General features: G+C 34.8%; 1 protein-coding gene across 9 annotated transcripts in view; it reads left to right on the top strand.

Moving 5' to 3' along the window:
- The window catches only part of CELF2 (CUGBP Elav-like family member 2), a 974,186-nt gene that overhangs the window by 342,182 nt on the left and 605,235 nt on the right, over positions 1-26,769 (top strand). For 2 of the 9 annotated variants that reach the window (XM_052000324.1, XM_052000317.1), the window contains exon 1: positions 23,592-23,677. The exons of 5 other annotated variants lie outside the window; for them this stretch is intronic. In XM_052000324.1, the coding sequence (XP_051856284.1) occupies positions 23,625-23,677 (53 nt within the window). In that variant the 5' untranslated portion in view covers positions 23,592-23,624. Of the gene's footprint in view, positions 1-70; positions 148-23,591; positions 23,678-26,769 lie in introns of those variants that run through there. 2 more of the 9 variants (XM_052000335.1, XM_052000340.1) reach the window with 2 other exon arrangements.

Below are 26,769 nucleotides of genomic sequence, written 5' to 3'. Positions count from 1 at the left end.
TAACTAGTGCCTACATGCCTCTTGACTATTTAACACTTTTCAAGCTATTTTCTGGTTGTCTTTTCTCCAGATCTAGCCTGTGTTCAAATACACAGATACACCAAGACAGCTGGGAAGACCTCCTGATTTGACCCTCTCAACTGGCATGTAAGAGTTCCTAACTATTATCTTTAAAGTACTGTCATTCATACATGAATGAGATGCAAGGAAACGGGGACAGTGGCCAGCTTTACCCTTTTCTCTGTATGACCGCTTTTTTTCAGTGTTTCTCTCACAATTGTCCCTGTTTTGGCCCCTCTTTCATCAAGCCCACTGTCTAACTCTGAAAAGAATACCCTCTTTCATTGGGATCAAAGCTCCAGAGACAATTGGTGACACTTGGCCCGGAATAAGGAAGACCCAATTTCAAATCTGGTCTCAGACACCTATCAACTGTGTGACTTTGGACAAGTCACTTAACCTCTATCTCTACCTACTTCAGTTTCTATAAAATGAGTATAATAACAGTACCTATCTCATAGAGTTGTTGTAAAGATCGAATGAAATAATATTTGTAAAAATATTCAGCACAGCATAAAAAAAAAGTGGGCAATAAATAAATTCTTATTCCTTTCCCCCTCTTTCTAAGGCTCAAAAAGATTTCAAATGTGATTTATTTTAATCTCTGTTTTATATTAGGTAACTGAGTGCTAGATGAATTAAATGATTTCCTAGGGTCACATATAGTAACTATCAGGGGTTGGATTTAACCCACATCTTCTCAGTCCAGAGCCGCATTTAGTAGTTGTTGTTACTGAGTGATTCAGTTGTGTCTAACTGGTTCTGACTGACCCTCCAAGCTGTTTTGTTTTGTTTTGTTTTTGGCAAAAATACTGGAGTGGTTTTCATTTCCTTCTCCAGTTTTATGTAGATAAGGGTTAAGTGATTTGCCCAAAGTCACACAGCTAGTGTCTGAGGCCAAATTTGAACTGACCTTTCTGATTCCATACCCAGTGTTCTATTCACTGTTCATCCTAGTTGCCCTGCCACTTTCCAGTGCACCAGGATCCTAACTTAGCACAAGTGAATTCTACTGAATTCATTCCTGATTCAGGAATAATCTCCTATGTGGTCAATACCTCAATTTCAGAATCTAAAGGGGTAAAACCCTCTTGTACTTGCCATTTATTTGCCTTTCCAACTCCTAGTCTCATTTATTACTGATCAGGCCATAGAAATATTCCTGCAATTTAGATAACTCTCAGGAAAATCTGAGCTGCCCCCAGAGAGCATGGTTCAAAACTGGCAATCAATGTCCTAATTCTTCCATAAGACCAAAGATTCATACCTCTGTTATAGATACAGCCGTGAAAATTGTCCTATTTTGTATTGTGTATCTGGGTTCTTAACATTGAACAGTGCAATTCCAACAACTGAGAACCAAGAAGGGAAAAAAAAAAAAATCTATATTCTTTATAAATTACAACCTGAAGCTACTTTGGATGCATTTTTCAAAAACTATTACATCCAACAAGAATTCTATTAGGTAAAATAATATTGACCCCATTTCCCTTTTCTTTCTCTTGTGTGTGGCTCCTAATAACTCTAGAGAATACAAACAGGTACCTGGAACAACTACTTTTATGGTTTAGACATCAAAACAAAATGAGTATGCAAAAGTTGGTTCAATAATGTCTTTGAAGCATTTGTTTTGTTTGATTTTTTTCCTTTTTATTTTTATATATTTTTTTATATATTTTGTTTTTATATATAGGGTCATACAGCAAGTAAGCACTAAGTATCTGAGGTGGATTTGAATTCAAGTCCTTCTCACTACAGGGTCAGTGATGTTATCCAGTGCACCATCTAGCTGCCTTATTTTGTATGACTTGCAAGATGCAAAGAGGATTAATGCAAAAAGTGCCAGATTGAGGCTTAAAATACCTGAGTTCTGGTCTCAGTTCTATCTAGCTGTCCGATCTTGAGAAGATCATTTTATTTCTTGAAGACCCAATTTGTTTCCAGAGTCAATTTGGCATAATGCCTAAAAGCCAGCCTGGAATTCAAGAAGCCTCAAGATCTGCCTCTTATTTGGGAAGATTGTGGAACCCTAAGCAAGTTATTCAGCTTTTCAGTGTTTGGGTTGTCCTCCCTCAACACTCTTCTTTTTGCCTGAAAAAATCTATAAGACTTTAAATTATAAAGCAATTGTCAGTATTCATTGGGAAAGGCGATTTCCTTACTAGAAAGCACCCTATATTATAGAAATTACAGACCTTTTTCAAAGACAAACCAAACAACCAACCAGAAATCCCATTCAGTTATATCATTTTGCAAAATAAAAAAATAATATTTATACTACTTACTTCATGGTGAAAGTACATTGTAAAATGATATACTAAAGAATTAGTTCTGTTGCTTTATTTTTTATGCTACCTAGTTTCCTTTTAGCCTGTTCTAGCTCTTTGGGGGCCAATGTTCTTGATTATTTAAAATATATTCTTTTAATTTAAATATTTTGTCTTTACATCACCTTCATTATATATATTATATACACACACCCACACACACACACACATACACACCCACACACACCTATATATATATGTATATATATATATATATATCCCTTATCTTTTCCTTTGCCCCAGAATCAATCCTTGCATCAAAGAATTTTTTTTTTAATTTTTATTTATTTATTTATTTTTAAATAACTTTTTATTGACAGAACCCATGCCAAGGTAATTTTTTACAGCATTATCCCTTGCACTCACTTCTGTTCCGATTTTTCCCCTCCCTCCCTCCACCCTCTCCCCCAGATGGCAAGCAGTGCTTTATATGTTAAATAGGTTACAGTATATCCTAGATACAATATATGTGTGCAGAACCGAACAGTTCTCTTGTTGCACAGGGAGAAATGGATTCAGAAGGTATAAATAACCTGAGAAGAAAAACAGAAATGCAAGCACTTTATATTCATTTCCCAGTGTTCTTTCTTTGGGTTTAGCTGCTTCTGTCCATCCTTGATCAACTGAAACTGAATTAGCTCTCTTTATCCAAGAGATCCACTTCCATCAGAATACATCCTCAAGCAGTATCATTGTTGAGGTATATAATGATCTCCTGGTTCTGCTCATTTCACTTAGCATCAGTTCATGTAAGTCTCTCCAGTCCTCTCTGTTTTCATCCTGCTGGTCATTTCTTACAGAACAATAATATTCCATAATGTTCATATACCACAATTTACTCAACCGTTCTCCAATTGATGGGCATCCATTCATTTTCCAGCTTCTAGCCAAACGGGGCTGCCACAAACATTTTGGCACATACAGGTCCCTTTTCCTCCTTTAGTATCTCTTTGGGGTATAAGCCCAGTAAAAACACTGCTGGATCAAAGGGTATGCATAGTTTGATAACTTTTTGAGAATAGTTCCAAATTGTTCTCCTGAATGGCTGGATGTATTCACAATTCCACCAACAATGTATCAGTGTCCCTGTTTTCCCACATCCCCTCCAGTATTCTGCATTATCTTTCCCTGTCATTCTAGCCAATCTGACAGGTGTGTAGTGGTATCTCAGAGTTGTCGTAATTTGCATTTCTCTGATTAATAATGATTTGGAGCATATTTTCATATGGCTGTAAATAGTTCAAAGAATATTTTAAAAAGGAGAAACAGTTCAGCAAAGCTAACAAACGCTTCAACTGAAGCTGACAGTCCATATACACTATTATGCATATATGTTCTAAAGTGACATCTAATAACCCACAATTTTCTGCTTCACTATCTAATTCCAATGGGTTCTTTCCTTTTCAATCAATCAACAAAGCATATGTTAAGCTATATGCCTAGTACTATGCTAGGTCTTGGAGAAACATAAATAAAAATAGAGAATCACTATACTTAAGGAACCACAATATAAACAGGGGAATCAGGAAGATCCGAATTAAAATCCTGCCTCTGACCATTACTATCTCTGTCACTCTGGGCAATTTGGCTGACCTGTTTGCCTTAGTTTCTTCATCTGTAAAATGAAGAAAATAATAGCACCTATCTTTCAGGGTTATGGTTAAAAATCAAATAAGATATGTAATGTACAAAATAATATGCAATATGCAAAATACGTAAAATAAGGCATTTTGAAAAATTTAAAGTTCTGTCTTAAATGCTATTATTATTAATATTAATACTGCAATTTAAACATTGGAGCAGGACAGAGATGTTGAAGAGGAATGGCCCTCATATAACAATTTCTAGAAAACATGTATATAGTGATCCCTCTCTGTTACACATGGTCCCCCTATAGTATGGACAAAGAGGTTTCTGGTAGTTTTGTAACATATTAGTTATCTAGGATTACAACTTAGTTATAACTCAGTTGTGATAACAAATATATGGCAAAACCTCACAAATTTGAACTAATAGAAGGAAAGACCAGTTTGGATGAGGGAAAAGTCTGAAAGTAGAAAAGATTTTGAAAATGCTAACTTTTTTGGGGGGATATAAATGGCAATCAAAATTAGGTTAATCAAAGTAACGAATTTTTTTTGTTGTTGTTGTTGTTGTTTTGGTTGTTTGTTTTAGGAACTTACTATAATAAAAAGATCAAGGAGGTAGAGTAATAGGAAACAAGACACTGATCTAGTTCTGGTCCTGCCACTCACCAAATGTGTAACCTCACAAGTCATTTTGACTCTCTAGGTCTTTAAAATACAAAAAAAAAAAAAAAAAAAAATCTGGAAAGACTTACATGAACTGATGCTGAGTGAAATAAGAAGAACCAGGAAAACATTGTAACCAGTAACTGCAACATGGTGCAATGATCACCTGTGATAGATTTAACTCTTCTCAGCAATACAATGATCCAAGAAATTCCAAGATTGATAACAGAAAATGCTATCCACATCCAGAGAAAAAACTTTGGAATCTGAATGCAAATTGAAGTATATACCATTTTTAATTTGGTGGTTGTTGTAGTGGTGGTGGTGGTTTCTGGTTCTTTTTCTTTTGTTCTGTTTCTTCTTCTAAAACATGATGTGTTTTCCATTAATGTGGAAATATGTTGAATATGATTGCATATGTATTACCTTATCAGATTGTTGGCCATACTGAGGAGGGGAGAGGAGAGAAAGGGAGGGGAAAACTTTGGAACTCAAAGTCATAAAAAATGAATATTGAAAAAAAATCAATGATGATAGAATTTTTTAAAAATACATATCTACTCTGGATACATCTGAAATACAAGGTTATTTTTGTTCTCTTAATTTGTTGAAACATCTGATCCTATCATTTTGTTTATTGAATTACATCTTAAACAAATTCTTTCTTTGGAGTTAGTGCAAGGGTGAACTAAAGTGTAACCTTTGTCTGAATTATCACACATTTCTAGTTAATAGAATCTGAATTAAGGAGGTTCCACTAGACTAAGTAAGAAGTGCATCAGCACAGAGAGCAGAAAGAAAATTGTCCATGCAGTCACTTACTGCACACTCTCTGTTGTTTCACACTCTTCCAGAAGGTACAGCTTGAGTAGAGAAGCTCTGGATTTGCCTCTAAATTGTCCCCATGAGGTAATTAAGCACAGTTCCTTATTTCCTAGGAAGTCTCCCATATGGGTAAAAGATGGGAAAGATCAAGACGACATATGTGAAAATGTGTCAAGGAAAAAGAAAACTCACTGATTTGAACATTAAAATAAAATCAAGATAAAAAAGAAACTACCAAGGGAGTCATAAAAAGTTAGCTCAAGGCCAGAGAAATGTTGCTTTTCATTTCTGTATAGTAGATGAGAATTTAGTACATGAATAATATTTCATCAAAATGTATAATTGTAAAGATTTATCTTATGAAATTTGCTTGAGCATATAAAATAGCCTAATAAGCTTGGCAATGCTGATTTAGCATTTATTCAATATGCAGTGTAGTGCATGTAGTGAGAAAAATGAGATAGAGATTATATACACATAGCTTTTCATATGTGTATAGATATATAAGTGTATATATAAATGTGTGTGAGTAATATGGATGGGTATGTTTAGGACATCTATCTTATTCCTTGCCACATTCCATTGAAATTGGATAAATATGTAACATATTTAGTTAGTATATAATTATTTATAATGACATAATTAATATAATCAGTCACATGACTATAATATGTAATCAATTATATGAAATACAATATATTTATTTATTATTGGATATGTAAATGTATATTGAAATAACATAAATATAGGCCAATTATATGTTTAACATATAATGTAATATATAATATACTTAATATATCATTATATCATATATGATCACATAATCATTCAACATATTCAATTTCAAAGGAATGGGACTAGATATAATAAGCAATCATTACCCCATCTTTTGTTAATGTTCTCAGGCTAGGAGTTTATTTTTATATTGGATGTCTAATAATACTAATTAAAAATCTTTAACTCATCCCTTTCTTCAGGAATTGACATAGACACAATAGAGGTTTGGGGGATAGCATATAGAAAATGATCTCATAATCAGCCTGAATTTTTATTTGGCTTATCAGATTATTTAATTGCATTTGTGATGCCTAGATTGAATTTAGGTATTCCAAAAAGGATCCTAGGTGTCTATAAGACAACCTGGCACAGTTGAAAGAGTGCTGGAGTTAGAGTCACAGAAGATTGGTTCACATCCCAATCCAGCCATATCCTCTTTGTTTGACCCAGAGAGAATCAATCAATTTAATGGGCCTCATTTTTTTCACTTGTAAAATGAGAGACTAGGATAATATGATAATATCTTCGTTCCCTTCCAATTATAAGTCTATGATCCTATTGAATTAAATCTCTTTTTTGTTTTCTTGGTTAAAAGTGAAGATGAACTTGGTCCTGGAAATGGATGTACACAAATCACTTTAATGAAAATGACCATACAACAAAGAGATCAAAGAAGTGGAGAGTTTAAACTATCTAACCTGGGTTTTATGAAGCTGTCTAAACAGTTGAGGAAAAGCTGTAGCTTCTTACATAATTATGAGGAGAAAATTTTCCCTTCCAGAACTTCCAGAGAATCAAGATAGAAACATGCTTAATGGTTGAAGAATCAAAATCAATATTTTTTTTTAAATATTTTAGTTTAGCATTAGGTAATCTTATAGCACCCATCACTAAATCCAATCCTTTTTCTTCATCCTTAAATAGCTGTTTAGTCTATAGGGACTTGCAAGTGTTAACATTTATGACACTTTCATCTAGAATCCCATACCTTGCAATAAATTAACTTGACAAGTTAGGATTATAGAATCTGTAAGATTCATGAAGCAACATGCCTGTTTATATTACATATTCCTCTTCTTTGATTACCACATGACCATTGGGAAAATGAATATGGAAACAGGATAATATAAAAATATAGGAAATTATATTTAATATAATATGATATATAAAAATTATATATCTTCTAGCATAAATATATAATAAAACTGATATAAATATGTAACATGATGATTATAATATATATACATAGATAACATAATATAATATATAAGAAATATTTTAAAACATCATTCTACTCTCAAAAATTTGTGACAGAGTATGGTATAGAGCATTACTATGATAGAGAGCCAGAAAATCCACATTAGAATCTCCATTCTTCAGCTTTGCCACTTCTCTAGCCTTCAAAAAGTCACTTACCTCTTTAGGTTTCAGTTTCTTCATTTGTAAAATGAACAAATTGAGCTAGGTGGTTTTAAATCTCTTCCATCTCTAATCATATGATTCTATAAAGTCCTTAAGGGAAAAAGATAGATATACTCTGATGAATATGAATTTATAGCTACCACATCAAGGACACTGAGGACACTTAAATTTTGCTTTAGATGATGTTAAGTCTTTAATCACACTTTGCTATTCATCTAGAAAACTCCCTGAAGGGTCTACATTAAAAAAAAAAAATTAAGAACTATAGACTGGTGACTTTTGTTAGTTTTCTGAAATTAGTTTTTGCAAGCTCTTCAGTACCCTGAACCTCAACCCCCCAAATGGAAACACCACAGATAGAAAATGAATGCCTTACTTAACCTCATTCATAGGAGGGCATAGAAATAAAAGGGACAAGCCACTGAATTAACATTTCTGTAGGGATCCCACATCTCCATTTGAAAGGTATTGTAGAAAGGGGAAGTTTTCTATTATTAAAGGGATAAAATGAAAAATCCAATGAATCTAATGTTTCTTTTTTTCTACAGAAATTATTTTTACTTTATTTTTTTTCCACTTACCCATCCGTATAGGTTTTGCTATTTTTTAACTAAGTAGGAAAAAAAAGGGGAATTTTTTTCAAAAAAACAAAAAACACTGGAAAAAACTAGACATGTACTTATCCTTACAGCGAACTAATAATCTTGGTAAGACCCTTTGGTGTTTGGGAGAAGACATGGAAGGTAAATGATTAAAGATATCTTCTTGAGATCCTGAAATGTCTGTGTCTAGGTTTAAAAGGGTGAGCAAAGGACAAACAGCTGTTGTTAATGGAGATTGGCCATTCCCCAATTTTTGCCACAGCTTCAATATAATATAAATACTCAGAGTTGTGAGGCTTTTGTTATTGTTGTTGTTTATTTTTTTCCCCTTTGAATTGTGTAATTATAGGAAAACTGGCATTTTCACTTAAAGGATGTCAGCAAGCAAATCAGAAGTTACACTTTGTAGGGCTTTAGTAGGAAGAAAGCCCTTAAGGTTTGATATCCCACACTGAAGAAACATTTCTCATTTTAAAGGTTAATATCTAGCCTTTTCTCTCTGTAAATGAATTACACTGCTGCCTGGTTCAATAATATCTGCTTAATAGCTAGGATGCAACTGTTGGGCTTTCTTTTAACATTATAATAATTTAAGCAATTTTCACTTTCTCATTTCATTTGGAGAAGTGTGTGTGTGTGTGTGTGTGTGTGTGTGTGTGTGTGTATGTGTTAAGTGCACACACTGCATATTAAAGTGAAATAGAGGTAGAGTACAGAGTGGCAAGTAAAATCTACACTTTTTATCATTTTTTCTTCCTTAAATGAAACACAAGCTTTAAAAAAGGGCAGAGTAGGTCACAACAAACATGTTTCTCATGAAGTCATCACCCTGTAAGTGTAAGATACACCAGGAGGGGGGGAAATGTGAAGACTGGAAAGCATAAGCCAGCGATTCTGTAATGAATTTATTTTGAGCTTTATGAAAAGCATTCTTTGTTCCTACATAAAGAGCGTACTTTGTAGTTTTAGCCTGTTGTTTTATTTTAACCCTCAATCTGCCAGGGTCTTTTTTGTTACCTTTCTCTGATTCAGGTTTTGTGCACTAAGACATTCAATGGAGGCTTCCAGCTGAGTTTGGTTTTGGAAATTTTTTTTTCTTTTTGGTAAAATGATCATCAAGGAGGGTATGTATTAGTCAATTTGGGACAACATAACCACACTGCTAAACCTTAATCTTTGCTTGTCTGTTTCAAAAGCAATTTCTGTCTGAACAGATGTAGGATGTGGTCCTAATGTTTTGAATAGTAAAAGAGAATTTGGCAGGTAAGCTGCCAAATTGTGCCATCATTGAGTTCTACCTCTACATTTGAAACCTAGATTAGAAAATTACTTCACATTGGCAATGCTGCAATTTATAAGGGTGGATAAGTTTTTAAAGGGGGAATGAAAATCATAGCTGAAACAGGGCCAGAAAAGGATTAGTGTTGCTATAAGAGAGTGGAGGATGAGACAAGATTTCTGGGGCCTTGCTTTTCAGAGGGCCTCTGACAGCCTAGCAGGAATAACTCAGGAATCTCAGCTATTGGCTCAGAAGGGATGGGTGGTAATATGAGTAGTTGTTTAAATATATACTATTAGAGGCAAATGTTGAAGTAGCCATAGAATCAGTATTCCTTATTCCTTCATTTTATTAACTAAACTCATTATTTTGCATAGTTTTACCTGATGAAGAGGATGAATAGGGAAATATCGATTCAAACGTATTTAGCCACATTTTTAATGTATTGCTTTCTTTGTAATTAGGCACTGTTGGCATTTCAGGCTGGTCTACTGTGGGTTAGTAACCTTACTCTGAGATACTGAAGTATTTGGCCCTATTGTCCACAAAGAGGTATTGACTTGTAAAATGACACCATGGAATTATACTCAGTCATTTCAAATAGAACTGATCAAGAAAGTTGGCAAATGAAAGCCTAAAAGTTAGCAGGTTATCACTAACTAAACTGAGGGGTTAACAGGTCTGAACCAATTTCATTTTAAAGTGTCTAATGTGTTCAGGCTGTACTACACAGAAACACAATATTAACATGACTTCAGCAGCTTTCCACAGAAAGGTCACTGATACCTACGGCTTTTGAAGGCAGGAGAACAATGAAGCCTCAGGGATTTAAGAAGAGGGAGAAATGCCTTTCAGCCTGTTCCAGACAAATCCATTATCCTTCAATAATTCTTTTATTTCTCTCTTGAATTTTTATTACATAAGCAAAAAGTGGGGGGAGAAAATAAAAAAACAAAAAGATTAGAGCCCTGGAAGCCAGACTGTTTCGTAGAAGAACAATAACCATACTGACTATTTAACTTAAATGTTTCATGTGTCTTCATATTCACACAATGTATCAACTAAGGACCAACCTGCTACTGATGCTTGTAGCTAGGCAGCTTCATAACAGACATTGTGTCTGTTTTCCTGGCCTTTCCACCCTGATAGAATCTTCCTAAGAGTATGTTTTACTGGACTTCAAAGGTACAGTCTCTTCTGAATCATTATAAGGTATCAGAGCTCTCAGTCAATAAGCATTATTAAGTGTTTGATTTGTGCTAATCCCTAGGTTACAAGGAAAGGTAAAAGATGATCCCTGTCTTCAAGGAGCTCATAATCAAAAGGCACATATGACATGCAAACAATTATAAGCTTGGTATATACAGGATAAATTGGAAATAATTCGTGGAAGGAAGGCCTTCCAATAAAGAGGGCTTGGGAAAGGCTTCCTGAAGAAAGATTTTTAGCCAGCCAGGAAGAAAGCCAGCAGGTGGCAGTGAAGAAGGAAAACATTTGAGGGATGGTAAACAGCTGGTGAAAATGCCCAGAATGAGGACATAGAGCACCTTGTTCAAATTATAGTCCAAAGATCTGAGTCATTGGATGGCAGAATACATGGAAAGGGGGAGCTCTTTCCCCTATGTTAATTTGGCCAGTGCCTCTCCTCCATTACATAGATAAACCTGAGGAGAAAACTCAGAATGAATAAAAATAAAACTGTAATAAAATGAAGTCGCTGGGAGAAACTCCTAATAGATGCAGGGCTGAAAAGGACTTTGAAGACCTTCAATTACCTTCATTTGACAGATGAAGTTTATTGATTTGTCCCAGGTCACACAGTTAATAAACATCCTGCTCGTCTTCAATTTTGTAATTCAATTTAACATAAAGGATCCATTATGACCAAAACAATGTGATGGAGGCCAAGCATTCAAAAGATGATGGAGTCTGTCTTTTCCAAGTTGTTACTCGAGCCTCACCTTCCACTTGCCTTTTCATATCTCCCAAATGTTAGTGCCCTTCTTTCTAAACTCCCTTTCTAAACTTCCTTAATCTTTATTTATTCTCAATATTTATTTGTTTTGTATATACTTATGTGTGTAAGTGTTGTCTTCTTCATTTGAAAATAAGCAAGTGAGAATTATTTAATTCTTTTATGTTTGCTTATTAATTGATTAATGAAAACAATATAATCTCTGGCCTTGAAAAACTTATATTCTCTTAGAAACAAAATTACATATGCACAGATATGTCAAAATTGTAACCTGTGTTTGGTATCAGTTTTATGCTTGGTTTTAGGGGATTATCTGCAATTCAGAGAGGTTAATTCATTTATCTGGAATCACATAGCTAGTAAATGGGATGGTAGAAAGTTGAATATAGAATCAGGAAGACCTGAACTTAAACCCTGCTAGACATACTTAATAGCTGTGTGACCCTGGGAAAGCCCCATATTTTCTTTCAGCCTTAGTTTATGCATCTGCAAAATGAGGATAATAGCACCTATTTCACAAGGTTATAGATCAAATTAAATAACAAATCATAAAGAGCTGTATTATTATAGTTAGAAATTTTTAAGAAATATAATTATAATATATAAATATAATATGCAAATATAAATATGTAAATATTTAAGTATAATATATCATATAAAAACATTTTTATCATCATCAATAGCGCTAAATATGATTTTGAATCTAGACCTTTCTGACTGTAGGCTTAGCATTCTTTCCATTACACATGCTGCCTTATGGCAACAAATATAAGGCAGCTATCCAAGGCAGAATGGGATGGGGAAATGAGATCTACCTAGATAAATAAGATCTTTTAAAAAGGGAAGAAAACACTTTCATCTGAGGTGAAGTTAGAGGCAGTGGGGAGTCAACTGAACTGAGCCTTAAATGAAATAAGGATTCTGACAGCATAATGAGGAGAAAGAGTAGAATGGGAAGGGATTAAGGGGGAGATTTGGCCTGTCCCCAGGCATGTGGGGAAGAAACCGAATACTGAACTTAGGGAATAGCTAGTAATCCATTTGGCTCACAATACCCTGCCAACCATATGATAAAGAGTAATGTGAAACAAGGCTCCAAAGGCAGGCTGGAACCAGATTGTGGACGATCTTAAATGTCAGAAAGGAGTTGGGTATCTTATCCTAGAGGCAATGGTGAGCCAGTAATGATCTTGAGGGAAAGGAGGGAAATCTTTGAGAAAGTGTTGGATATGTGGTTTTAGAAAGACAGAAAGTAATGATAACTCCAAGTTTTCAAGACTGGATGACTGACAGAATGGTGGTACATTAAGATAAAGGGGAATTAGAGAAAGGAAGCATTTAGGGAGAATGTGATAAGTACAGTTTAGGACATTATGCATTTGAGGGGTACTAATGGGATGCCTAGATGAAGTGGAAATCATAGGGTTTGAGACACAATGGCCATTTAGACCAATCTCACCCACACATATAAACATACCCACATCCACCCCCACATACATGCACACACTTTTTTTTTTAATAGATGAAGAAAACTTAGGCTAAAGATGGCTGTGATTTTCTCAAGATCTCTCAAGTCATAATCCCAGAAACTGCATCTAAATCCAGATTATCTAATATCAGGGCCGGTGCTTTTTATGCTGAATTATGCAGCTGGTGGCATAGGGGAGGGAACACTGAACATGTAATCAAGGAATCCAAAGTTCAGATCATACCTTGGACTCTTTCCATCTACGTGATCTTGGGCAAGTCATTTAGCTTCTACTTGCCTCATAAAATGGGGCTATTGAAATATTTGTGCAAGTGCTTAGTACAGTGCCTAATGCATAGTAGATACTATAAAAATGTTTATTCCCTTAACTTCTACCTTCTCATTGATGTCTGACATCAATTGGAGTTCTAGAAACTGATTAAGGCAAGGGTTCTTCCCCATTTCTGTGTCAAGGACCCTTTTGGAAATATGGTAAAACTTATAGATCCCATAAAAGAATAATATTTTAAATGCATAAAATAAAGTATATAGCATTACAAAGAAAAATAATTATATCAAAATAGATATCATGTATGTGCACATGTGTGTATGTCACAAGGCTATCTAAAAAACTAGCACATTTTGTGTCACATAGCCCAGTTATGTGACTTGACTAAATTTTTCAATGTTTTAGATGTTTTTTGCATTTGTAAAAACTTTTGTTTCTTATTCCTATTGCCAAACTACTAATACTTTGTCTCATAAACTATCTCACATTTAGTTACTTTATATTTTATTTTGCACATATTTACATAGGTTTATATATAGAAAGATAACTTTAGAGACACTGTCCCCTTCCTCTCTCTCCAATCTCCCCCCCCCCCCTTAAAAACGCTGGGCTGGATACATTGATTTGGCAGTAATTTGCATAAAAGTAATCAGTGTTAGGAAAATTGATAAAGAAGATAGGAGAAAAATGGGGTAAGGTTTGTGGGTTATAGAGGAAGAAAAAATCAGAGAGCAATGAGAAAAAAACAGAGAGCCAGAAGAAAAAAAGTGACCTAAAAGATACAGAAGGGAAGAGGATCCAGGAGCAAGAGTGCCTTTACTGAAGAAGCATCAAGAAGGATGAGAACTGAGAAGTATTCCTATTTAACAACAATAGGTCCTCAGTGACCTTTCTGAGAAAAGCTTCAGTAGAGTAAATCAGTAGTGAAGTTGTGGAGGGAGAGTATAAACTGATCTTCACTGATCTTTAAACTGAGTTTAGCCATGATAGGGAGAAAAATAATAGCTAAGTCGATGGTAGGGTCAAGTAAAGGATTTTGTTTTGTTTTGTTTTGTTTTATTTTAAGGATAAGGGAAACCTGAGCTTGCTTGTAGGGAGCAGGAAATGAAGCAATAAATAGTAGGAGACTGAAGATGAACAAAAAGAAAATGATACTTAGGTTAGGTACCGGAAGGATACATGAGGTGATGGAACCACATGGGTATGATGATAAATATTCAACAACCTACTCTCTGGAAGAAATATCTACCAATATGTATTTAAGTTTAATCTTCATTATCATTTTCTCCATCACCTTCTTTAGTCTAAGCAATTAACAGAATAATAAATCAGTCCCAGTTTTGTAACATTTGAATATTTCTGAGGTGTAAATACTGTCACTGAAAATTTAACAATTGGTCTCTAGGATGTCCTGTATCCTGCATTTCCTGGGACCAAGGACATAGCGAAGAGTTTAGGAACAGGCCACAGGGAAGTCTGTAAAGAATCAACTTGTTTTGTATCACATAGCCACTTATTCAACTTGAGTGAACTTTTCAGTTTTTTAGATTTTTTTCACATGTAAAAAATTTGCTTCTTATTCCTATTGCCAAACTACCAGTACTCTCTCTATCTCACAAAATACTTTATCTTTAGTTATTTTAAATTTTATTTTTCACATAATTGCATGTGCTTATTATCTTCTCCTTAGGAAGGATTCTATTCTTAGAGTTGTATGCCCAATGCCTTGATCAAATTATTTCTTAGTTCTGATATTGTTTCATTCATTGTATTATTCCTGCTGGTTTCCATATTAACTAGTACACAAAAGGTATTAAATATGTTCATTGATTTATTTATTAATCAGCACCACTTACAATATTAGAAATGGATGTCATGGCCTATTCTTTTTTTTTTCATTGACTTACATAATTCAGTTCTCATTTAGTTCCAGTGAAAGTAGCAGAGCAGAGTGCATAGAGAATTTATCTTGAAGCTAAGGTGAAATATCTTCTAAAATCTTGGATAATTATTTGCAGTGTTAAATGGTTTTTGTTACAGACAAATGGGTAAATATTTTGATGCATTAACAGGTATTATAGTTGATAGGTAAACATTAATTTTATTTGCACTTAGGTGGTGGAAATAAGTGGATAGCATTCTGGGCTTGAAGTCAGAAAGCTTAAATTAAAATTCCATCTCAGACACTTATTTAGCTGTATGACTTTGGGCAGGCCATTTAACCTCTTTTTGCCTTAGTTTCCTCAACTGTAAAGTGAGCATAACAATAGCACCTTCTTCAAGGATTGTCCTTAGGATCAAATGGCATGATATTTGTAAAGGGCTAAACATAGTACCTAGCACATAGTAGGTGCTTTATAAATGTTAGCAGATGTTATTATTGGCCTTCTTACTAAACTCTCAATATCCATTTAAATCTGGTCTAGTTTTGCTCTTTCTTTAGTGTAGCTGTGAAATACTCAACCAAGGCAGAAGTCAAACAATATTCTAGTTGGCTAGGGAAGTCCTCATATACAGAGAAATACATTTACATAGTTTTATTAACTAGAAACTTGGCAATTGTCCTTGGCTTTTGCCTAAAAGCCAGGTCTCTTCAATAATTCATGTTAGGAGTCCTAGTTTAACATACAAATGCTCGAGTTGTCTAAAACCTGGCAGTTAAACAAATGTGATCGTGAGGTCATTATATTTCAGTTCTCATTTCCTGGACTATGTTATGGAAACAGCTTGAATGATGCATTTTTTTTTCTCCATTCAGCCATTCATTTGGCCCTGTTAGTATTACTATTGAGCTCAGACAAAAACTGAAAATTAAAAGCCAAAACAGTTTGTATCTTAGGGAATTCTGTTTCTTCTAGCACTGTGGGACTTAAAGACTATAAGACTTTGTATGTATGTATGTATGTATAAGTGTACACACTCCATGTGCACATGAATGTGTGTGCTTGTGTGTTTATATTTCAATAATAATGCGTACCAAAGTTGAACTGACTTTCTCCAAAGGCATGCAATACAATTTGACTGGGCTGTGGTTTTCCTCTCTTTTGCTTTCTCACTTTTAAAATATGCTTGGCCAAGATTAGAAATAATTCTCCCCCACTGCCACCCCTCACTCTTCCCCTCTCCATCTTTCTCCCTAGGAAAAGGAACCAGCATTCTGAAAGGGGGCAACAAGAAGGTGAGCTGGTATAAGTCCCAAATTAAAAAAAACTTTCCTTCCAGACAATTAAGGTCTTAGAATTTCTGAAAAATCTAGCATACAAGCAGGCACTCTGATAAAAATATAGAAGTATATTTGATCTCTTTAGATATACATCAGTCGTTTTTGGGACTGTCTCTTCAGGGACTCTTTAGAGATTTTTAAGATTATGAAGTATCCCATCATAGCAACTCTTAACTTGGTGAATAGGCACTGAAACACATACCTTTGTTACTAAGGCTTTTTATTGTATCAGGTGTTGTGAGTTAAACCTGAAAGCACTTGAAATTCCATTAAAACTACATTCATTTATTTAGAAAAAAAGTCATCTTTGGAAGTTCGTCTCTATAGATGTTGTTAAAGTGAGGAGATACATTTATGTAATTTAGGATTAATGGTTAATTGTTAAGATACAGATTTCACATAGTAATGGCTGACTTGGCTCAAGAACAAAAATAACCTAAAATCCAACCTCAGTGTTAACTACCAAGTCATAGAGTATAACTCAAAGCTAATATAAAAATACTTAAAATTTCAAAAAACTTGGTTACAGAGATTCTTAACCTATTCATGTGGCCAATATGTAAATATGAATGTATTATGGTCACCCCAAGAGAAGTAAGTGTAAAGTGGTAAAGCATATAGTAAACATATTCATGTTCAGTCATCTCATTTCCTCTATTTGAGGGTGTTAGTATATGATAACATTACCTTGCTCAGGAGAATTTAAAATAAAATTTTAAAAACTCAGAATCTATGTGTTTAATCCTATATGTTTTTTTAATATATAAAAAAAATTAGTTGTCTTTTTTTTTTTAAGTTCATCATAGTAACAGTGTGATTACTATGAAAGGTAGGAAAAGCTATTTTCCATTAAAAAGGCTTCCAACAGGTTCTTGAGTTTTTTAGTTTAATATACCTGCCAACTCTAAACTTTGGACAGATCAACAATATCAGAAAAATTGCATTTAGAATGGTAGAATGGAGCTTCAATTAGCCATTTCCTTTTTTTAAAAGGAAATGCATTGTCCACTTGGTAAGACTTAAAGGGCTGGCAAATAGAGAGGACAGAGAAGGCAAGGAGGGACAGAAGAGAAGTCTTTTATCAGCAAGTAACAGAATAGGGAACAACTAAGTTTAAAGAAAGTCTTGCCAAAAGATAAGCTTTATTTGGACAATGGTATCCCTAAAGAGAAACTGAAGCTTATCAGAAAGAGAGACAGGAAGGAAAAAAAAAGAGAATAAAGAAAGTTCTTGTGTTTATTCCCTAGGTTCTATATGTATACACATTCATACAAAGACATATATATATATATGCATATACATATATTTGATACATATCATGATTTTATTGATGTAAGGAACTCCTGAATTAGAAACTCCCATTCACACAATTCAGTAATCCATCTGTAATTTAGAAAAGTGATTTGCCATACTACCAGCATGTAGTAGGAATCAGGACTTGATTCCAAGGCCATTCTCACTATCTACTATCTACTATGTCTTGCTGCTGTCTCTCTCTGTGTGTGTGTGTGTGTGTGTGTGTGTAGCAAGGACTTAATAATAAATTTCTATTGATTAATTATATAATTCTATGTTAGCCATGAATTTAATACTATATACAGAGACACTATTCTCTCCTTTCTTGTGGTATGATTAACATATTTCATAATCTGAAATAATTTAAAATTAAAGTCTGCCTCCTAGTTATATATTTTGTTAAACAGGTAGCATAGTAGATAGAATGCCAGGCTTAAAGCCAGGAAGACTCATCTTCATGAGTTCAAATTTGACTTCAGATACTTAGCAACTATGTGAACCTGGATAAGTCAATTAACCTATTTGCCTCAGTTTCCCCATCTGCAAAATGAGCTAGAGAAAGAAATTGCAAACCATTCCTGTATCTTTGCCAAGAAAACTCCAGAAGGGGTTATAAAGGGTCGGATGTGATTGAAACAACTGAAGAATAACAACAACAAATCATAGTTCCTAGGTCTTATAGATAGAAGAACCAATATGTTACCAAATGTTTTGTTTCTGTACTAACCAAAATGATGAACTATAACTCCATCTATTAGCATCTGGAAGTCTTTTGTGAACTTGTGTAAACAGAGTAAACCTCTGGTTACTTGATGGCTCAATGCTATATAGACTTACTTTAAAACTGTATCTGACCTGCAGATACTTGTAGCTACTTACTCTGATTAATTCAGAAGTTCTTCTTTTTTTTTATCAATTGAATGCTCACTGGATTTAGGTATAATTGTCTAAACTAAGTACAGGAATATTGTTGACAGGGTCTGAGGGTTATATTTTTTATTTTGGTTTTGTGAGGAACATTGTTTTGCTTTAAAATATGAACAGTGAGGGCGATTTCAGAAGACCTGGATTAAAAAAAAAAAAAAGAAGCTGCCAACCTTCCTGCTGGTGACTTGGGTTTATCAGCTGAATAGAAAGACTTTAATTTTCTGATGCATAACTGAACTCTTTTTTAACAGGTAGGGAGAAAATTTTCAGCTAAACTGCCTGTTGTAGTACAAAAATTTACTTAGTAATGGTTTACAGATGTGCTTTTTTTTTTTTTTTTTTTTGGCAGGAAAGCTTATGTTCTTAGAAAATTGCTTCCTTTAAAAAAAAAATTCACTGTGGGGTAAGACCAGAGTATGCAATAACAAAACAATTTGATTTAAAGGAGGTAACTTTATCAAAATGCAATAGGCCAATGACATTATCCAATGGTATTTGTACTTTATGAAGTAAAAGAAAATGCTGCAATAAGTAAGACTACACAGTGGGTGGGAAGGGAGTGTCTATTTCTTAACCTAAGTTACTTTGGGCAAAACTTAACCTTTAGATATTATTTTTCTCAAACATTTATAGATGTTTTCAGAACTGTAATTGAATTGGCAAAGTGTTAGGTCAGAGGGAATAAATGGTAGGCTTTGTTTTGAACAAAGGGAAAGTTTTGCTTTATTTTATTGTTGTTTTACTTTAAGAAAGCATAAAATGTACCTATGGAGTTGAATGAATAATCTTGGATGATAGGGAGATGTTTGTCCTTCATTCTTGAAGAAGACCATGATATTAGGGAAGTGATTGCCATGCCTTGCAAATGAATTGGATTTAAGTGAAGGAAGACTGTGCAAGGTCACTTGCCACTCCCCTCCAGAGCCATCTGTGGCAAGATATGGATCAAGATGACTGGAGATGGCTCTGGATGAAATGGGAACCCTTGGCCTTTTTAAACCAAGGTCTTCAACAAGTCTCAGTTTGACTGAGGCTGCACCCATTCAGTGATTAGTGCTACCTAGCAATGAGGCAAAGAATCTCCTCTTTTATCAAGACTAAAAAAAGTCTAAATAAATATGGTTTAGTAAGAAATGCAGCCTTTATATTAAAAAAAAAAAAAAACTTGTTAGAGATAAGCTTAAGAGAAGAGTAACTGAGCTGTGTAAAATTTCTATAGATATGTTATTGTTTAGTCATTTCAGTATTGTCTGACTCTACATAATATCATTTTTAGGGTTTTCTTGGCAAGATATTGGAATGGTTTGCCATTTCCTTCTCTAGCTCATTTGACAGGTAAAGAAACTGAGACAAATCGGGTTAAGTGACTTGCCCAGGTTCACACAACTAGTAGGTGGATGAGGCTTTGGGATTCCAGGTAGTATGCTCTATCCACTGCACTACCCTTGCATATATACATATTGAACAGAACTGTGTTTTAATTGATACAAGAAATATAAAGGAGTGGGTTTCTCTGATTTCTCCCTCCATTTTTCCTACTTCCCTAACCTCCTCCCTACCTCCCTGACTTTATGCCTCTACAGTGAAGGTAGCAGATTGGCAACTACTCAGCAATGTATAGTCTTAGAGAGTTGCTGTATCAGAGGCAGCATATAGTTATACTATTTGTAATCAAGTACATTTTATTCCATAAAATAGAAGGGGTAGGCTTAGGATCATGGATTTGGCATTGGAAAATGTGTTAGAGGCCATCTGGTTCAGCCTCCTCACTTGACACATAAAGAAATTCAGAAAGTCAGAGTTATTTGCCTTTGGCCACAACCCTATGGCCAGATGGATAATTTGAATCCAAGTCTTTGATTCCAGCTCTTAGAACTGTTTGAACAATACCACATTGCCTCAGATAAGTATATAATACAGAACTTTTAAAAGAGTTTTCTCCTTTTGTACTTTATACCATTATTTGAAATGTTTTATTAAAGTGTGGATCTCTTCAGAATCTTTGGCTAAAAACCACCTCCTGCCTTCTCTCACCCTTTGCCCCCAAACTCTTGTTCCAAGTGTTAATTCTTGACCTCTCTTCCTTCCAGACATTGCTATGTTTCCATAGTACTGTGTGTAATACTGTTGAGGGTGATGTAATTATAGTTGCGAAAGCAGTTTCATGATAATATTTCATTTTTCTCTTCTTAACTTTCTGGAGGGAAAAATATCTTATCAATTATCTAAGCACTCAGAACCCTTCAGAGGGACACACTAAATATTATTATCGTATACATTCTGTGAAGAACTTGGGGATTCAGTGTTATATAAATGTTTACACATTATTATATATTATTATTGTGTGGACCAAAAGTTAAAGTGGGACCAAAAATATAGCCAAGGAATAAGAAGGATGAATCCCTTGAAGCCATTTTTTTTTCTCTAAAAGATAAGTAGTTCTTTCTAAATTTAGTTTAAGGTACTTTTGAAGGCAGTCATCTGTAGTCATTAAGCTGGTCTTCCACTGAAATCCTAAAAGCCTCATAAAAGAATGGAAGTGAGCCTTGGTACACCATGGCTATGACAGCTGTCTGTGGTCTGGCAGCCCCTACAAAGCTATTATGGCTTTAAATAAGGAACCTGAGATGTGCTATGAATCTGCCTGCCAACACCCAACCTAGACATATTTGGAAAGATTCACCTCCAAAAAATTAGCGAGATCAGTTTGTTATAATGTTGCTGTTTGGGGTGTTTGTTTTGTTTTGTTTTGGCCGCAATAACTTAAAAATACTGTCCACTAATGTTTCTGTTAGGGAACACTGAAAAATAACAGTAACAATAACAATAACAGTGATAACTAACATTTATATAGTGTTTACTATGTGCTTGGCACTATGCTAAGATATTTATAATTATTATCTCACTACATCCTCATAACAACCGCACAAGGTAGATATCACCTAGGCCCTCCATGAATAAATGGAATACCCACAGTGAAGTCACTTTCAAGCATGATAGTTTGGTGTATATATGTATGTCAAGAAAGAAACTCATGGACACCTCTACTTCTCTCTCTCTCTCTCTCTCTCTCTCTCTCTCTCTCTCTCTCTCTCTCTTTCCTGGCCAATGAATTGAAGATAAGAGGGAAAAAACAGGGTTGTACAATGAAAGAAGTCTTGGATGTGGAATCAGACATGCCGGATTTAAGTTTTAATCCTAACACTTAACTGGCTACGGGCAATTTATTTCCTGACGCTGAGCCTGAATCTCCCCATCTATTAAATGGGAAGAATAATAATAGTACTTGTACAATCCTATTGGAGTGTTATGAGGAAAGTGTCCTATAAACTTTAAAGAGAGAATTAAAGTTATGTTTTAAGATTAGAATTCCATAACAGGATTAGAAAGAATGATGAGTAATAGAGGAGTAGATTTAGAGATGGAAAATTGCTTTCAGGATCAGGAGACTCTTACCTATTATGGAATCTTTTTTTGAGGATTGCTCTGAAATGATAGGTAATTCTCTCTCTGGTATGATGGCATAAATGACAATCCTCTGGGAATAAGAAGAATGGAATAAATTATATCTCACGAAAGGTGGATCATTCAGGTCTATGCATCTATCAGAGGCCTTTAGCAGGACAGAAAGAGTAGGAGGAAGACTGATCACTTGATAAAGTCTTAACTGACTGATAGGACTCTGGAAGAAAAATATTAAAATCTTAAGAGGCAGTATCTGTTAGAAAATAAGAAATACGGATACTCACAGACCTTTTTCATGGCAACATGGGATTTAAAAAAAAAATAAGGTTAGGAAGAGAAAAAAAATGGTGGTAGGATGGAACAGAGAGGGGGAGAAAGAAAGAGAGAGAGGAGTCAGAAGACCTGCTTGTGAGTTGTGGTTCTAACACTTACTAGCTATGAGCAAGTTACCTCTTATTCTTGAATCTCAGCTTCCCCATTTGTAAAATAAGGAAAATTATATTTGTATTATTTCATCAGATTGTTATGAGTAAAATGTCCTGTAAACTTTAATGTGCTGTATAAATGTTAGCTATTTCTATTCTTAATTTGACACCTGTCACATAAGATTATTATTGAAAGGTTGGCTTTACATCTAAAGAAAAAGAAAACATTTTCAGGGAGAAATCAATATGTCTTTCTCTCTCTAACATTTAGAAGAATTTTACTTTTTTCCTCTGTAGTTTAAAAGAAAAAAAAATGTTATAGACAAAACTGGTGCCAGAATTCAGACACCATAGGTTTTAGCTTGTTAATAATCTTGTTCCAAATTATTTTAAAAATGTGAACCTTAAGCAGAGTGTGAACAGAGTACCAATAGTGTGGTAACAGCATATAAGGAACTGGCTAAACCCCAAATTCATGTCCAAGAATCCAGACCTCAAAAAAAAGGAACCAAAACAAATCTTCTAAAAGGAATATGAAAGCAAACCTGAGAGGCAGGAGAAGTACCCCAAAGGAGGAGAAGACTACAGCTTGCAGTAATCTGTAAATGATTGCTGGCAAAGTCTCGAGGCTTCAGGCTTGATCTGTGTTTGTTCCAAGAGAAAGCCAAGGAGGACGGTGTTAATAAAGAGAGATTTAACAGAGAGCTGTGCTTGGAATAAAGTGGGCTACAAGAAGGTCAAATTTGATCAGTTGGAGCAGATTACAGGGGCTTTAAAAAAAAGGTAGTGGTGAAGAAATGGAGCTGGGAGTAATATAACACAAGATTGATTTTGGGGGTGGAGAGAAGCTGGGACAAGTGCTTATCAGCTTGAGAAGTAGGAAGGGCAGTGCTGGGTTTGTTGTCATTCCAGCCTGAGCAGAGCCCTCCCTCCCTTGGCTTCTTTCTTCCTCCCCACCCCCCACCCTCACTCCCCCCCTGTTGTGGTTTGTCTTCCCTGCTGGCTTTTGACAATGGTTTCCATAATCTCTGACTTGGATCCACTAAAAGACTGGAAAGTTTTAAGGTAGGCCTGTTTTTCTTCCTCTGCTTTAGTTGTTTGGGTTTAAGCTCCTACTCCTCATCATTCCTTCCCCACCCACCCCCCAAAATTAAAAGGAACTTGGGGAGTTTAAATGAAAAGTGAGCTCAGAAAGGGGCAGAAGAGAAACAGTGTAACTAGATTCCTTTTAGATGCGGAGAACCTTTAAGCAGATGTGGGAAGAGGCTGAGAGAGAATTTGATATAGCTCAGCTTTATAGACTAGAGCTAAGCATTTTGAGAATGGTGTGAGGGTAACAGGAGTTGATTCTGAGGGATTCATTCTCAGGGCTCTGTTGTGTTTCCTAGGAGGGGTCCGGCAGGGAGCAGAATGGGAAGAAGGAGGCAGAAAATGTTCGAGGAGTGAATAGAAAAGAGACAGCTTTTCAGTAAATGATTTCTGAGCATTCTTTAAAGAAAGAGAATGCAAAAGCAAACTGTCTTCTCTTTCCCCACCCTCATTCCCCACTTCTCTCTACCCTAACCCAGTTTGGTTTTTAAAACTTTTAGAATGTCAAAATTGAGCTGGAAACTGCTCAGTAGGCATAAGCGATTTGAAATCTTCCACTCAATGTTAGTGAAAAATTGACTCCAACCAATGTATTTTAAAGATGAGGAAACTGAGAGCCAGAGAGAGATTGGAATCCAAAGGTACTCTATTTGACAAATTATTGTACCTTTCTTACCCGCCCCTGGGGTGTCAGCTGGTTCTTTTGGAAAGATTCACACTAAATGAATTTTACCTCGATATTGCCTTTCATTTCCTGTGAATAACTCCCTTAGTGATTTTAATAAACAAACATCAACAGTCTGAATAGTTTTAACCTGAAAAGTTAGGAAACATTGCCTTGTTTTCCCATTTTCCTAATGAAGAACATGGAGCTAATGGAAAGGGGCCAAAACTTAGATAAGGAGCCACGTGTATTAAAGACTTTCTTTCTTGCCAAGATTTGACATGTCTACTATATTTTCAACTAGTTAAAGTGTGGGGTAAAAGGACCGAGACACTGAACTTGTAAAAATGTTTAACCTTGTCTCGCTGAATCCCAAAATGTTAGAGTTACAACATTCAGGAAAAATCTAGTCTAAATTTCTACAGTTTCTTTTAGGTTTCTTATCCTGACATTTAACTTTAATGAAAACTAAAAGAACATTAAAATTGAAGATAAGTACTTATCCTAACCTAGCTTACAAGAAAACTGTTCAAATAAACTATGTCCCTTGTTTCCCTTCCTCATTTGGGGGGTGAAAATTATTAAGATAACTTTACAAGATAATTTTTGAGAGGGTTCAGTTTCCTGGTTAAGCCCTGAACTTCTCTGAAAAGTTTCTGAGATGCTAAGATTCTATAAGGGATCACTTATTCACATATTGTTTGTGTTTTCTATGTTACTGTTAAGATCAGAGTGAGTCTGACTTTGCTTTTAAGGTCTCTGTGGCTAAGACAACAGTTGCAAAATGTAGAACTATGAAGATTTTTGTATTTCACGATCTCAGGTCTTACCCCCAGTTACAATATCTCTAAATCATTTTCCTTCCTTGCCCCCAGGTGGCTCCATAGGATAAACTGGATTTGTTTTATGGAGACTAGGCAAAGGTTTCCATGTTTTAAACTGAAAAGACCAAAGAAAGAATTAATATTTTCACTGCTTATTTTTGCTGCAGCTATATTCATTCTGTCCTCTTCTTGACATGGTCAAGATAAAGGTGGGGTCTTGGAATTATGTGAAAGCATTTTCAAAATATTAGAAAGAGGTGCAATGGGATGAATTTCTGTCAGCTATTGGCTTAGAAATTTCTGTGGTCTGGAAGAGTCATTAATTTTCTTTTAATTTGATCTCATTAATCCAAAAGGTCAAGAGGTACTGTGGTAAAGTAGACAGAGGTCTAACCTTGGAGTCAGGAAGACCAGAGTTCAAGTCCTACCTCTAAATCTTATTAGCTGTATAGTCATAAGTAGATCATTTGAGTTCCAAGTGCTCCCAAACAGCTCTCTGACTTAACTATAAGGAGGTAAAAAGGAATGAACTTTTAAGTTTCTGAATTCCAAAAGAGTCATTCATTTTCCTTAATTTCTTTTCATTAATTTAACAAGCAGAATGGCAGTGGTGCAGCAGAAAGAAAGCTAAATGTGATCAGAAAAAAAAAAAAAAGGCTAAATGTGGTTTGAAACCACTCTGTCACAGCCTATATGCCATTAGTTGTTTAACATTTCTGGTTACAGTTTCCTCATATTTAAAATGGGGGCAGAAAGGAAAATGTTGGGTAGGTGATTTCTAAGATCCCTTCCAACTTTAAAGTTCTGATTCTATAAGCTACATGAAGTGCAGATCTGCATTAATGAATGGAATTTCCAAACTAGGAGTTGTCCACACCAATGAAATTATACATCCAGACTAAAATTTTTTTTTAAAGAACAAAAACCAGAGAAACGCTATGGGGATTATCACAGTCACCCGATATTATATGGTTTATAAAGTGCTTTCCTTAGAAATGTCTGAGATAAGTTGTACAAGGATTATTATATTCATTTTATAGGTAAGGAAACTAAGTAGTAGAGAAATTAAATTATTTCTCCATGGCAATACAACTAGTAGAGAGTAAAGACACAACTCAAACCCACATCTTTTAATTCCAAATGCTCTTCTGTATTATATTAAACCTGATAAGGGATATAAGGATGGTTCTTGTTCTCAGAAAATTTAGAGTTTTATCGTTTAGACACATGCCATAAAGTACAAGGCAATGTCTGATGAGTGGCATGTGAGCAAATTGATATAGACATTCAGAGGAGAGTGAAATCATAATATAAGGAAAACAATACTACTATGTTTGCCTTTATTAATAAACAAGAGTTCTATTAGGACATATTGCTGGTAAAATATTTTTAAATAGGGGCTAACAGAAGATCTTTTTGTATTTGGTCCAAGAATGTAAACTGGGATTCTGCCAACCATATCACTTTTTAACATGGTAGCTTGGAAGATATGACTGCTGAATTTGATCAAGTCACAAGTAATTATTTTAAATCAATCCATTCAAAACTGAGACAGAAAATGAGACTATTTTAAGTCATAA

This window comes from Antechinus flavipes, chromosome 5 (assembly GCF_016432865.1).
Source record: "Antechinus flavipes isolate AdamAnt ecotype Samford, QLD, Australia chromosome 5, AdamAnt_v2, whole genome shotgun sequence".
Taxonomy (NCBI): domain Eukaryota; kingdom Metazoa; phylum Chordata; class Mammalia; order Dasyuromorphia; family Dasyuridae; genus Antechinus; species Antechinus flavipes.
This window is presented reverse-complemented; position numbering and strand designations above follow the sequence as displayed.